Source organism: Gopherus flavomarginatus, chromosome 8 (assembly GCF_025201925.1).
Source record: "Gopherus flavomarginatus isolate rGopFla2 chromosome 8, rGopFla2.mat.asm, whole genome shotgun sequence".
In the NCBI taxonomy this organism is placed as follows: Eukaryota; Metazoa; Chordata; order Testudines; family Testudinidae; genus Gopherus; species Gopherus flavomarginatus.
Genome location: NC_066624.1, coordinates 204,661 through 220,300, shown reverse-complemented (window position 1 = coordinate 220,300; position 15,640 = coordinate 204,661). Strand labels below are relative to the sequence as shown.

Here is a 15,640-nt window from a genome sequence, read left to right as displayed (position 1 = left end):
TGATTGAAGGCTTCTGGGCTGTCCCAGGAGATGCAGACTATGGTACAAGACCTGCCATTTGAGGGTTCGGGGCTGTTTTTTGAGCTAACTGACTAGGCTCCATGGGCTCAAGGACTCCTGAGCCACCCTCCACTCCCTGGATTTGCAAACCCCTCATACCTCCTTGCTTTGTCAATTCAGCCCCCCATGCCACTTTCTCTTCTTCCTGACCTGCTCACACAGGACCGCAGCCACACCCTGAATCTGGCAATCAGTTCCCTGCACCTTATGATGTGACAGCTGCATGGGTGAACGAGGAGGAAGGACGTTGCTCTGAGGCTGTCCAGTAGGTTCTACTTAACAGCAACAAGCCGTCCACTAAAATAGCCTACTTGGCAAAGTGGGAAAAGTTTTCTGTGTGGTCCTTGGCCTGTTTGACCCATCTGGTGGAGATTTCCATCCAGGACATCTTGGAGTACCTGCTACACCTTCAGGAATTGGGCTTAGCAGTTTGTTCTCTGAAAGTGCACTTGGCAGCGATATCGGTGTTTCATCCACCTATCCAAGGGAAATCAGGTTTCTCCAACGACATGGTGAAAAATTTTTTGAAAGGACTTCTCCTCTTGCATTTTCCAGTCCAAGAACCGGTCCACTTGTGGGACCTGAGCATGGCTTTAGCAGCTCTAATGGGGCCTCCATTCATGCCCCTTTCTTCCTGTTCACTGCCCATCCTGTTTCAGAAAACTGGGTTCTTGATAGCCATTACCTCTGCCAGGAGGGTGTGTGAGTTGCAAGTCTTGATTTCTGGGCCTCCTTACACGCAGTTCTCCAGGGATCAGGTTATGCTCCGGCCACACCTGAATTTTGTATCCAAGGTGGACTCTGTTTCATTTGAACCACCTGGTGTATTTGCATGTATTTTTCCCTAAGCTGCATTCCTCCCCAGAGGAATGATGTGTCTGTATGTTGGATGTTAGAGTGCAGTAGTGTGCTGCACACTGTCTGTGTTGACTCTGCTGCCATGCACTAAAAGTTCCTTACTGCATTCCTAATCTACTCCCATTCATAGCAGGGTATACTGAAGTGCCCTAGTGAACTTTTAGTGCATGGCAGCCGAGTCTGCATGGGCACTTAGTGCCTGGCAGGCCAGTATGGGGTAAATGTATACCCCTGCTTGCTGTGAACTAACTTTGTTTAGATAAGCCCTTATGCTAAAGTGTGTGCAGTAAATCTGTAAGTAAAGTTTCTAGTGGAGCACTCTGGATTTTTTTTTTTTAAATTAAATCAGCATTATTATCTTCATTTACAGAAGGGATAACTGAGACAGAGAAGTCATTTACAAATGCAGTCCAGTTTACCTACTTCTCAGTGCACTGCACAGCACATTGCATCATGCCAGCTCTCTGGCATTTTTTCAGCACTGTTCTTGCAACCTTAAGCTTAATCAGGGAGAGCAAGAAAATTCTCTGTCAGGCCCCTGAACTCCACAAATGCCTCGTACAAGACGCTGATGAGGGCATGTCCGGATGCAAATGTTGCATTGGTTTAACTAAACCAATTTAATTTTGTGAGGGCTCTCTTATATTGTAAATTTGGCTTATATTAGTTTATCTTGCATTGGTAAATTTACAGGTGCAAGCTGAACGTGTATATAAGCCAGTTTTAAAGTGATATGAGTCCACACACAAAGTTGCACCAGTTTAACAAAATCAATATAAAATCATTCCTTCAGTTAAATTGGTACAACTTTATGTGTAGACCAGGCTAAGATTTTATCTCGGTTATTTTAGTAAAAGTCAAACTCGTCATGGGTAATACACAAAAATTCACGGAAGCCATGACCAGTCCGTTTAAAAGTAACCGGGGGGCAGGGCTAGGAGGGGGGAGGAATAGAATCCCATGGGGGGGATGACTGACAGGCCAATCCTCCCGCCATGGCAAGGGCCACAGCCCCTGCTCCCATGGCTGCAGCAGGGGGCACAGCCACAGGGAACATACAGGCCCTGCTCCAGAGCTAGCCACAGCTGTGGACAGGGGTGTGCAGTCCCGACTGCAGCCCCTGCCAAACTCCAGCCGCAGCAGGGCGAGGTGGAGGCATACACGGCCCTGGGAAGTTGCAAGGGAGGCATGGGGCCCCAGCTACAGCCCCTAGCGAAAGCTGCGGGACTGGGGCTCATGGCCCCCGGCAAGCCTGGGACACTGTGGGGCTGGGGCGTGCGGCCCCTGCCAATCCCGGGATGCTGCGGGGCTGGGGCGCAGGCCCCTGGCTGCAGCCTCCAGCGGAAGCTGCAGGGCTGGGGCTATAGGGTCCTGGTTCCAGCTAGCCCTAGTTAGTTGCAGGGCATTGGGGCACAGTCCTGCCGCCACCGCCGCCGCCTCCTGAAGCCCTAGAAGTCACAGAGGTCTGGTGAAGTCATGGAATCTGTGACTGCTATGACCTCCATGATAAATCGTAGCCTTATTTATAATGTGACATGTAGAGGATGGGATAGTGTTAAGAGATGGCCTCTCATTTGCTGTGTGTATATGACTAGGTTGCCCTAATGTCTGTCCCTCCAAAACTTTGACAGACTCTTCCCAGTGGATGCTTTCTTATTAGGCTTCAGAAAGGAAAAGTTGGCTGGAGTCAGGGTTTTGAATTTTCCTTTTCCTCCACAGAAATCTCAGGCTTTAGATGTTTGGCTCCTGCTGATAGTTTCCTGTGGATGCAGACTTTAGATCTTTTTCCTGCATTGACTTTTCAAGGAATTAATGTTCTTGATAGTGATTCTAGCTACTGCTTGGAAAGTAACAATGATACTAAATAGTAAAGCCCACTGGATAAGAGCTGCTTTGTATAGTACAGGTTCTTGCTTTAGCTGTTGAAGGACATAGAAAACTATCTTGCTTTATAGCTCTTTTAGTCCTATGTTTATCTTTGACTCTTGCTGAGGCTATATAGTTGGATGTGGAATCACTGTGATAAACATTTCTGGTCTATATAGAATCTGTATCTAAGTTTCTGCTAACTGCTCTGGAAGATTATTTTGTGAAACACTCTCTTGGCCTCAAGATCCAATAATCATTTCTACAAGGAATTGTTCCCAATTACGTTTGTCTGTCTGTTTTTATTTTCTGCAGTCTTGGCCATTTCATCATCCAGTTAATAAAAAGTTTGTTCCAGATTATTATAAAGTGATCATCAATCCAATGGACCTAGAGACCATCCGCAAGGTATGTAATTTAAGTCATACAGCCATTTAAGAAAGTGTTTAACTCTGTTACTCATGTATTTCTTCACACAACTCAGTCAATCTGTGAAACTCTTTGCCACAGGATTTTGTGAAGGCCAAAACTATAACAGGGTTCATAAAAGAACTAGATAAGTTCTTGGAGGACAGGTCCATCAATGGCAATTAGCCAGAATGGGCAGGGATGCAGAACTATGCTCTGGAGTGTCTCTAGCCTGGGAATGGGCAACAGGGGATGGATCACTTGATGATTACCTGTTCTGTTCATTCCCTCAGAAGCACTTGGCATTGGCCACTGTCGGAAGACAGGATATTGGGTTAGATGGACCTTTGGTCTGACCTAGTATGGCTGTTCTTATGTTCTTATCACTGAGTAATCTCTTCCAGAACATCTCCAAACACAAGTATCAGAACAGGGAGACCTTCCTGGATGATGTTAAACTGATCCTTGCCAACAGCATTAAGTACAATGGTAAGTAATTCCAATATTGGCCCTGATTGTTACATTGTCCTGAAACCATATTTGACCAGTCCTAAACCCTTGCACTACTTTAAAACAGACAGTGCCCCAAACCTAGTTATGTTAATTAGCACCTAATAATCTTTCTGCATGCCATGGGATTATGCTTAAATTTCAGAAGCCTAATTCTTTTATTTAAATTTTAAAATAATTCAGTTGTAGTTTTGTAAACCTAAAGGTCATTTCATGTCAAACAAACTGTACTCTTTATGACAGGTTTCAGAGTAGCAGCCATGTTAGTCTGTATCCGCAAAAAGAACAGGAGTACTTGTGGCACCTTAGAGACTAACGAATTTATTTCAGCTTATGCTCTTAGTCTCTAAGGTGCCACAAGTACTCCTTTTCTTTGTACTCTTTGTAACCACCTGAGATTGGTGTTGGAGGGGTTGGAATGTTTATGACAGAGCATGCACAATGCAATCTGTCAAGGATGGTTTCAAAAAGAGCCAAACTTACAAAACCCTGCAATGAATCCCCACTCTCTTCTCCTCCTCCTCCTCTTTACAGAAGGATCAGCACCTCCATCCTGGACTCCTTTGAGTGATCAGAACACATGGTCTCCCTCACTGACAAGCATCCTGACTTATTTCCTCCAAACCCTTCCTTTCTTTCTTCTAACATTCCACCTACCATAATCAGTTTGCAACTCCACCTCAAGCCCCTTTACTGCAGCTGTGTTCTTCAGTGCACAAGTCAGCTGGCTCACAGACTTGTTTATTAAAAAGAACAGGAGTACTTGTGGCACCTTAAAGACTCACAAATTTATTTGAGCATAAGCTTTCATGGGCTACAGCCCACTTCATCAGATGCATAGAATGGAACATATAGTAAAAAGATATATACACATACAGAGAACATGAAAAGATGGAAGTTGCTGATTCCCATTACTGGCCTTACAACAGGAACTTCTCATGCACAGTAAAATCCTATGGTCTGGAGAGTGACTGCTGGTTTAACTTTGCCCACACAGGCCACAGAAGCAGCTGAAACTCTGTTTTGGCCTTAGACTGCTTCCCCTTTGTAAGACCTAGAACTATGTCACATCCCTAGTCTGCTGCTTCAGTAAGTAGAACAAGCACCTTCTTTCAGGAGCTCCGCTATCAGGGATATGGTTGGGCCATGAACCTTTGGGTGCTAGAGGCAGTTCTTCCTCTGCTCATCTCACCTCCCCTCCAGTACACTGGGCTTGGATTGTGACTGTGGTCATCTCCTGGTCCGTACAGCCACTTGGGGCACACTCCATACAGCAGGGGGTGGGCAATTGTCCATGCCTTATCACTGTTCTTTGCATACCTTAGCTGGAGGGATTGGCCAAAGATGTTTCACTCATGATCTGCTGTCTTCACTGTGGCAGAGTCACTGGGTAACAGGAGGATGTGGGGCAGCGTCTAGTGATTTTCTGTAGCACACTAGCTATGGCTAGGGTTGCCAATTGTCTAATCACACAAACCCAAACACCCTTGCCCCGCCCCAACTCCAAGTCCCCACCCACTCCATCCCCCCTCCCTCCGTCGCTCGCTTTTCCCCACAATCACTCACTTTCACTGGGCTGTGGCAAAGGGTTAGGGTGCTGGAGGGGGTTTGGGGTGCAGGCTCTTGGCTGGGGCAGGGTATTGGGGTGTGGAGTGCAAGCTCTGGGATGGGGCTTGGGGCAGAGGGTTGGGGTGCAGGCTCTGGGAGAGTTTCGGTACAGGAGGGGGCTGTGGAATGGGGAAGAGGGTTGGGGTGAAGGTTCTGGGATGGAGTTTGAGTGTGGGAGGGGGCTCAGGGCTGGGGTAAGGGTAATAGGTAATAATAGGTAATAATTGGAGATATACCAATGTCCTAGAACTGGAAGGGACCTTGAAAGGTCATCGAGTCCAGCCCCCTGCCTTCACTAGCAGGATCAAGTACTGATTTTTCCCCAGATCCCTAGGTGGCCCCCTCAAGGATTGAACTCACAACCCTGGGTTTAGCAGGCCAATGCTCAAACCAAGGGGTTGGGGAGTGGTAAGGTGTGGGGTACAGGCTCTGGCCAGGTGGTACTTCCCTTGAGCAGCTCGCAGTCGGCAGCACAGCAGGGCTAAGGTAGGCTGCCTGCCTGCCTTGGCCCCACGCTGCTCCTGGAAGTGGCCAGCACGTCTCGGGCCTATGGGAGCTGTGGAGTTGGTGCGTGGGGAGGGGGCGGGGGCAGCACGCAAAACCCCTCTGCCTCCCCTTCCCCCCAGGGGCCACAGGGTCGTGTCGGCCGTTTCCGGGAGCCTGCCTTAGCCCTACTGTTCAGCTGGACTTTTAGCAGCCTAAAATCTCCCTGTTTGGCTTCAGTAGCCTCCGGGAGATAGAGCCTGGTTCGGGGAGACTTCTGGCGAAACTGGGAGGGTTGGCAACCGTAGCTATGGCTAGAGCAGCAGACTGCACTGCTAGAATGTGGGATATGTGATTGATTCATGACTGACAGGCCATTAAATCCCCCGTCCCACACTCTGTTCCTGTCAACCTGATTCCAGCTGCACTGCACCTAAGCCTGGTGACCACTGACTGCTGTGTTAGTCTGCTCCTCGGGTTCAGTCCAGCCTGAATGAGACGCTGCTTGCACAATTGCGTTACCACTCCTGGCCTGCTCATTACAGCTATCATGGGAATTATGCTTGGAGTGGTGTGAGGGTAGATCAGCTACCCATTGGAATAAAAAATAATATCCACAAAGTGGTAACTCAGCCTGGCACTGCTGCCTTGCAGCTAGTTCTTGACTGAACAAAGGCTAGAGGAGAAAACTGAACAAAACCTGCTCCAGAGAAAACATCATGCAATTGACACTGCAACTAAGCTTTGCCCCCCAGCATCTCCTGCAGCTGTTCTGGCTGCAGAATGTCTTTGTCTCCAAGCGTTTGAGCCTAGTCAGTACTGCTGAGAGGAGGGCTTTGGTCCTAAGGCAAATCTCTGCCTCTTTATTTGTTTTCTGGCTAGCATACAAACTTGTTTGAGTACATTGGTTGCCCTCTTCAAACTTGCTTGTTGAAATGTGAGGACAATGTGCATTGATACATCAGATGAAGAAGAGGAGGTCGGTGATCCTAGAAAGTCCACCCTCATTGACAGAGAAGCTTGACATCATTGTAGCTGCTCTCTCTCTCTCTGAAATCAGAGTAGCTGACACAGACTTTCTACATGAGATACAATACACCTTTTTCTGGCATGGAAAAAGTAAATGAGAGAACCGTAAACACAAAATAGGTTTTTCAGTCAAAAACTCATTGCAACATTAGAATGTATCACATCACTAAGAATATCTACCATAGGTGGCTTTGCTAACATTATCAGTACGTATGCCCCAATGCTTTCCGTCGTCTCTAAAGAGAGGGATGTGTTCTGTCAGCAACTTGATAGCATCATCTGTAAGCTACCATCGGGCAGCAACACTATCTCCTGGGACACTTCAAAGCTAGAATCTTCTCAGATCATGAGATGTGGCTCCTATGTATTGGCCAGCATGGAGAGGGAAAAATTAATTACAATGGGCAAAGACTACTGGATCTTTACACCTACCGAGGAGACTGCATTACTAACACCTACTTAGAAGACATATGGATGTTCACCATATTCACAGTTTTCAGAATGTAGACTGTGACAATGACTATGCACTTGTATGCTGCAAAATGTAACTTTCACTACAGAAATTTCTGCACTGCAGCCTGTTTCTGTGTGGGAAAGGAAATTTTGCACGCACAACATTAATTTCTGCAAAATTCTGCATTGCGAGTTGGTGCAGAGCTTCCCCAAGAGTAAAGAGCACATTGCAACGAACAGCAGAGCAATGTGTTCAATCATACTGGCTTGTTCTGTGCAAAAAGATACCAACGTCCTTTGAAAAAGGAGTTCTAAGAGGAATTAAGAAAGCAGTTGATGCTTCAGCCAAGGTTGCCTCACTCTAATGAAAACTTCATCAACAGAAGCAATGCTGGGTATAATGCTATCTCAGACTCTATTCACAGAATCCATTGTTTCTCAAGCAGCTGTAAATGTGATCCCCAAGCTCCAGACTTAGAGCGCAATACAGAACCATCTGTAAATGAGCTTGAAACAACAATTGCCTCCCTCACATTCGTAAAGTCTGCAGGAAAGGATGGAATTCCAGCTGAAGTATTGAAACAATGAGGACAGAGGGTGCTTAAACATCTGCACAATGTTTTGCTTGCCTGCTAGAGGGAAGGAGGGGATACCACAAGACATGAAAGATGCCAACATCATAAGGTTGTATAAAACAAAAGAGATTGGAGCAGTTGCAAAAGCTACAGAACAATCTTTCTCCTCAATGTTGTTGGCAAGGCATTTGCACGGGTCATTCTTGAAAGACTGCAGGTTCATGCTGAATGTGTATATTCAGAGAGTAAGTGTGGCTTTCATGCCGGTAGATCATCTATTGACCTGTTTTTTGCACAAATGCAACTGAAAAAAGTGTCCAGAGCAAGAAAAACTTCTTTACATGTCCTTCACAGATCTTGCACAGGCTTTTGATTAGGTCAGCAGAAAGGGCCTTTTCCAATTGCTAGAGAGAATTGATTGCCCCCCAGTCTTCCTCAGTCTGATTCAATCCATCTGTGATGGCACAAAGGCTAGAGTATGATGGTGATCAATCTGACAGCTTTGAAATGTACATTGGTGTCAAACAAGGATGTGTTTTGGTGCCAGTGCTCTTTTGTATGTTCTTCCATGTGCTGCTTCATCATGCTTTCTACTCCAGCACCAAGGGTGTACATCTCTGTACAAGATCAGATGGAAAACTTTTCAACATTGTATGTCTAAAAGCAAATACCTGCTGATAAGAGAACTTCCTTTTGACAGTGACACAGTACTCGTCACACACAGTGAAGAGGGGTCCAGCAACTTTGCAGTAGTTTTGCAATAGCTTGTGATGAATTTGGACAAATCATCAGTCTAAAGAAGACAAAGATTATGACACAAGGTGTTGACTTCACTAGAAGTTTTAAAAGCTAGCAGCACACTAAAAGTTGGGAAAGTTCTGCTATATAGGATCAATAGTATCAGATAATTTATCTCTGGATGATGAGCTTATTTCTTTCATTGGAAAGGCATCCACCACAATTAGCCAACTGACCAAGTGATAGCAGGAAATTGACATTGAACTCCAAGATACCAGTCTACCAAGTATGTGTTCTGAGCATACTGCTGTATGGTGGGTAGACGTGGACCACCTGCAGCAGGCATGAGAGAAGGCTAAACACCTTCCATACCCACTGTCTTCACTGTATTCTACATATTAAGTGGGAAACCAGAGTTCCCAGCACTGAAGTCCTTGAAAAAGCAAAATTACCAAATCTAATCATTATTCTCAAACACAGACTTCTCTGCTGGCTTGGTCAACTGCACTGGGTGGAGGATAGATGCATTCTAAAGGGTCTCCTGTATGGAGAACTCCAAGGTCACTAGGCTGACCTACGTTCAGGTTCAAGGATGTTTGCAAGACGGTCTTGAACACGTTCAACATTTGACCACACAAGCTGGGAGGATGCAGCTAGTAACAGGCTACAATGGAAGGCTGCACTGCACCAGGGAGTCAGATGTTGGAGTGCGGGGAAAGCGAAGAAGAAAAGTGCACCGGGCCTCAAGTGCTGGTAGTGCACCAGCTTCATCTTCTGGCTCTGCACCTTATGCCTGCATTATCTTTGACAAGGACTGTCACTCGAGAATTGGACTTTTTAGCCACTTGCGATGTGGCAATGCAATACACAGTAATTGAATTGCTTTGGCACGTATATCATCATCTCTCAAAACGGATGGTTGAAATTTATGCTGGGAGGGAATCCATTTCCTTGATTCCACTGCCCAGCCAACTTTCTCATCCACCTCCTGGCCACTCCTGAGGCCCAAGGGAACACATTACTTGCTATAGTCACAAATGACCCCTTAGATTCTTCTCTCTCTTCCTAGAAAAAAGGCTTCCAAAACATCTTTTAAAAACAAACATCTGTAAGGGCTGGTTTAGGACAGATATACTTGGCTCTGACTCGCAAGGTACTTCCCAGACGTATGTTTCTATGATTCCTAGCCAGGGCATTGCTCTGCCTTTGCTTGTCCTAAACAACTCCATCCTCAAGAGATTAGATGGTACCATATGAATGTCTGAAGAGCTATCAAATTCTGTTTGGATTCTATGCAGTTTTGTCACCTATGCTTGTAAAACAAGGGCCTCAAGCCTCCAAGATGACCATTTCTAGCTGGGCAATATTTACTACCCTAGAAGCTTAGAAAAAAGGTTTTCCAGTCTTAAACTCACTCAACAAGATCTGTCTCTATCTAATATGCCAAAAAACAATAGTGTTCTCTGAGGCATCTGGCAGTTTGCATGCATCTTCACCGAACACTGCAAGGTTGATGTAGCATCTTCTTCAGATGTTGCATTTTGTAGCTGGCTCCTACAGGCTGCTGTTCTCACCTAAATGGATTCATGAGTCCAGTTTATTATCCACTAGTGGCCTCTGTAATGTGGAGGAATCCGTGTACCTTGATGAGGTGTTGCAGGCCTGAAGGTGGTTGAGTGTGGCGAAGTGATGAGGGTACTGATTCTCCCAGGGGGCCAACCGCTCTGCGACAGCAACAGGTGTTACTCTCAGTGGGAAAAGTCCCTATGGTGTAGGAGCCTCCTCGGTGTTTCCAAGATGAGTTGCTCTCTCCCAGAGTAGTTCAGCAAACCCCTTTCAGGGCAATATAGGTGACACCCCGGCCAGGGGAAGGGAGTCTGGGGATCACTTGCTTTCCCTTCAGGCGAGCGGGGGAGTTGGGGAATCACCCATGCTTTCCTCAGGAAGCGGGAGGGGGAGTCGGGGGAGTGCCGCCAAACTGTCCTCCTCTCATCCCCCATCCAGTCGGCTTAGTCAGCCTTCCATCCCCCAGGATTCACCCAATCACAAGGCTCAACACCCTTGGTGAGGTGAGCACATTACAGCCTTCACCATCTCTCATCTACCCAGCAACAAATTTGGCTCCCTTTTTTGTTAAACCCGTTAACCCAAGTTAACAGTTATATAGAAGAGCAATCTGTTGAAACAATAAGACTTTCAGCTGCTGCTGTGGCATGTTCAGGGATGATTACACTAACAGTCATTCTTTAGACCAAAGTATTCTCTGCTATTAGAAGACGCATTTGCAGTATGTTCAAACAGTCCAATCTCCCCATTTGTCCTATTATATTAACCCTCTTCCACTTCCCTTTTACCTCAGATATACTCCTTTTTCCATTCTTTCACTGATTCTCCCTATGGCTCTCTGGGTTTTCAGTACTCCTCCAGTCCTCATGTCTTCTCTCCCTCTTCTGTGACTTGCCTGTTTCTTCCATATCAGCTTTCCTCAGTGTCCTTACTCTGAAACATGTATATTCTACCTTCTGCAAGGCCACCCTGTGTAACTTCTTAAAAGGACATTGTCAACATAAAAATCTCACTGCTAATGGATAATGTTTTACCTGTTAGTGTGAAAGTAACATCTAAGATGGGGGCGGGGGGGCGGATTTTCTCTTTTCTTTAAACATTTGGCTGGACTTTGTGCATGTCTTCTCATTGTTCCCCCGTTAGCTTCCATGGTTTCTGTGGGGCTTTCATATGAGCGAGACCAAACACTTCAAAATCACAAAAAAAATCACAAACTCAGGCAAGTGAATGATCTGAAATTAGTAGTAACTTTTTGTTTTAAATTGACAAACTTTGTTGACAGTATTCCTTTAAATTCCTGCATCCAATATCTCTCTTGAGTTTCTGAGAAGTACTGGGCCATGGAATAGCTTTCTAAGGAAAGTGAGTGGTAGCAGCTCCATCAATTGATATCTTAAAATTGGACTGGGCAAAGCACTTGAAGACATACTGCAGTGGTTAGACTGTGACGTAGCAGATCTTTTCCATTTGATTCTCTTACCGTCTTTGTATGAAAGGAGTAAAAATGTGGGGCGGGAGTAGTGGCGCTCTTCCAAATTCTGCCCACAAAATACATTCTGCAAGAGAGCTGCTCACAGCAGATTTAGTTCAAAATATGACAGTGTTCTTTCTCAGCTCTGCTGCACTTCTTGAGTGTGGTTTCTCCTCAGTGGGACTTGAATATGCCTGGGGGTATGCTAGTTTCCTTTGAATCTGGCTCCTCATTGAGCAAGGCGAGGAAAAAAAGATGTATCTACTCACTTGTGGCACCAAAATGAGACTTTCCTCGCTTTCCTTTCTTGCATGTGGCATGAAATAGTTAACAATGTTGTCTTTTTTATTGTAATTAATGGGCATCTATCTCACTGAGATTAATGGGATGGTTTACACTTCTCAGAGCTTTTCTTGCAGGCTCTCCACAGATTCATGTAGACATCTCTGCATCAGTTCTTTGGCTCACATTTTGAGGTTTTTCTTTGCAACCATAACAGCTAGATAATTTTTTTAACATTCACCAAAATCTGTTTTCAAGGTAGCAGCTGAAGAGAGCTGTGGGTTTGTCATAACTCCGCATGAATCCCAGCCGTGCTGTAGGTTGTTTCTGGTCACCGAAAAATCAGAAGACAGGTTGTGGGGTTTACTTATTTCATGGGCTTTGTTAAAAAATCATGAAGTGCTTGTTCAGAGTGCCAGCACTGAGAGCTCAGACAGCATAAGAAGGTGTGGTTCTCATTGCAGGGCCGGATAGTCAGTACACAAAAACTGCTCAGGAAATCGTGAACATCTGTTGCCAGACGCTGGCTGAGGTATGTGGTCTAGTCTATTGCAATGTATTTGTATAGTTAACTTCTGTTTCTCTGCAACCTTGACACACTTTTTTTTCTTAGTATGATGAGCATTTGACTCAGCTTGAGAGAGACATCTCTACTGCTAAGGAAGCAGCACTGGAGGAGGCAGATTTGGAAAGTCTTGACCCTATGACCCCTGGACCCTACACACCTCAGGTGAGTCTGAAGTGAGGTTTTGCACCTCTTTTCAGTTTCTATATCTGTCACTAGGTGTTTGGTCCAGAGGGGCCTCCTCCTGTCTGTTTCTGTCTCCCGGAACATTTTGGTTTAGTTAAGGATGAGTTCTATACTGGCTCCCAGAAGGTGGACTGAATGATTGAATAATTTAGTAAATCATATATACCTAATAAGTATTAGATCATCCAGTCCATTTCCCAGAGCATGTGCAGGATTATTCCTTATGGGGCATACATACTAGTGCTTGTCCAATCTAGTTGTAAAAGTTCTGTGTGTTAGAAGGCCTGTCACTAAGAAGACTGTTCCACAGCCAAGTACATCTGTCAGCAAGCTTCCCTTGTATTTAGCTTAAATTTTATTAATCATATTGCTCTTAGTTATAATCCCATGTACCTCACTGATGTCCTCTCTTCAAATATCTCTGCTGTTGCATCCCCATATTTCGTTGCTGCTTAGCTACGCGTTACCTATTAAACTCCTTGAATGTCCATAAACCAGTCCCTTCAGCCTTCTAGACATGTTCTTTGTGGGATTCATTCCAATTTGACTACTTAATAAAATTCCTATGTTATTCCAGGTGTAGTTGCACCAGAGCTATATAGAGAGCACTATTCCTTTCTAGCCTTTGTGTGTGCAATCTAAAACTGCATTACTCCTTTTTTGCAGCTGTATCACATTCCAAACAAATGTCTCATTTGCTGTTCCCTAGATCTGATTGGCTCCCATCTTGGTTTCTTTCAGCATTACTGCTTTTCAGGTTTCCCATTTTTTGAGACTTGGAGTTTCTTCCTCGGGTATTACTCATAGATCCTCAATATACTCTGAACAACTGTTCTCTGTCCTTGATGTTTACATACTTCAAATAATTATCTTGTAAAACTGGATTGTATTTCTGATTAATTCTAAAATTAGTGGCTGAAGGGACATGATTAGGAAAATAGGAATGGCCACAGCAAATCAGCCCAACGTATAGCTATACCATTATCCTGTCTCCAAGAGTCTCCAAAGTACCAGATGCTTTAGAGGGAAGGTGCAAGAAACCCTTCAGTAGAGAAGTCGTGGAACAACCTCACTGTAGGGAAAGTTTCTTCCTAACTCAGACATATGGTACTCAGACATGAGGGTTTATATCTCATTAAGTTTTAACCCAACTAATAAAACCAGGGACATTATAGTTATGTTGGAGGATGCGCTAGCCTCCCTTTATTCAGAGATAATGTAAGAGCCACTACGGTCCTTTATGGAGTAAGGCATATGAGTATGAGACCATGTGTCACTGCCCTAAACAAAGGACACATGCAAGGCCAGTCAGAAGCAGAGCTGTGTGGGTGGAGGCGTTTGGCTAAGGGTAGATTGCAAAAACTAGCTGGATGGGGGAGGGTGTCTGTAACAGTGAGAAGCAGCCAAAAGGCAGGCAGACAGGACCAGAAAAAGCCAAAGAAACAGCAAGAAAAGCACTGGTAAAATGGCTCTGAGAAAAAACCACAAATTTTTTGGGCAGAGTGCTGGCTAGAGGCTGAGAACTGTGAGCAATTAAGTGCCTCCTTTTGCTTGATTCTTTATTTGGGGAAACAGAACGTTGTGGATGTTCTGGGTAAATAAACAAGATTGCCTCAAAGAAGTAACTATGTTTAAGTCGGGAGGAACATTGATTAATCTGCAAGACCCCAAATATTGGGGTAACATTATGTACATTTCTAATCCCTTCTGAGTACTGACAAATTTTTGGTCTCACTATTTTGTGGCACAGAATTCTACAGTTCATGTTCTTTAGATGTATATTATAGACAGAGTTAGAATCTTTGTCTGTACTTAAGGATGCCTGATGCATTCCACAAGAGACCCTGTTTCAGTTGCTTATAACTTTTGCCAAACTAACTGTTCTAGCTGAGATTTTTCCATGCCAATTTCTGTGTCTAGATGAATTTTTTTTGGAAAACTTCAGTAAAAATAGTTCACCTGTTTCCAAGAACAAAATGAAGGAAAAATGCATTTTTGCCTATGTTAAAAAACAAAATGAAAAAAAACCTTAATAATTTAACTGAGAAGCTCTAGTCTTGCCATGCTTTAGAGCAAGACCTTGAAACTTGGAAGGGATATACTTTTTGCTATTCTTGTGGAAAAAGCATGCAACTTTGTTCCAGTTTGTAAGTCTTCAAAAAATCTGTCTGCACATACTCAGTAGATATTTGATAGTTTGGTGGCAAAATTCTATGAAGATTCTATCTGCCCAGCACTGCAGGAGCTGAGCAGAACTCTCCCTGCAATTGTACCTCTCAGTTGCAACAAGTAACTTCTTTCTTCTCTACATGAGTGTGACAAGATCCCCAAGGTACAACGTGGAACTGTGGCACTGCTGTGCCCCCTTAACTCTCCAGCCTGGGCTGTCTCCCACAATGCTTTGCCAGTGACAAGCCGCAAACCCCTCCAGGTGTTGTTGTTCAGCCATCATCACCATGTGGAGATCCACACCCAGCTAAATTGCATGAAGTCTCTCTAAGCCACTCATGAATTATACAGAGAGAGGCACCAGCAAATCACCCCAGCATTGCACGCCAGAAGGATACCATCTTACACTACTCAAGACCTTCTCTTGAACAGTGCAAGCTCATTAATTAGCTCACCATTTCATCAAAGGAAAGTGGACATGCATCAACCTTTGTAATTTGAGCAGAGTCTCCAAGCACTTTAGACCAACTCACTAGTAAGGATAAAACATTAAAATAAGTGTATTAACTACAGAAGATAGTATAAGTGGTAGGTATAAAGGTGAGAGATAGTTACCTAAGAAATAAAAGTAAAACTACATTTAAATCCTAAACTCTATTAGATTAAGCAAGAGTTGAATGAAACAACTTTTCTCATCCCACTGGATTTGTAGGCAGGTTACAGTTCTTAATATACAGGCTGAATTTCCTTCTCAGCCTGGGACCAGTCTCTGCAGTTCAGTCTTTGTCTTCACAGCATAGGTGGGGAAGGAGA

General features: G+C 44.6%; 1 protein-coding gene across 4 annotated transcripts in view; it reads left to right on the top strand.

The window, feature by feature from the left end:
• TAF1 (TATA-box binding protein associated factor 1) overlaps positions 1 to 15,640 on the top strand; it is a 132,554-nt gene that overhangs the window by 93,398 nt on the left and 23,516 nt on the right. For all 4 annotated transcript variants that reach the window (XM_050964889.1, XM_050964887.1, XM_050964888.1 and 1 more), the window contains 4 exons: positions 3,100 to 3,192; positions 3,597 to 3,681; positions 12,372 to 12,439; positions 12,521 to 12,637. In XM_050964889.1, coding sequence (XP_050820846.1) covers positions 3,100 to 3,192; positions 3,597 to 3,681; positions 12,372 to 12,439; positions 12,521 to 12,637 — 363 coding nt within the window. The remainder of the gene's footprint in view (positions 1 to 3,099; positions 3,193 to 3,596; positions 3,682 to 12,371; positions 12,440 to 12,520; positions 12,638 to 15,640) is intronic.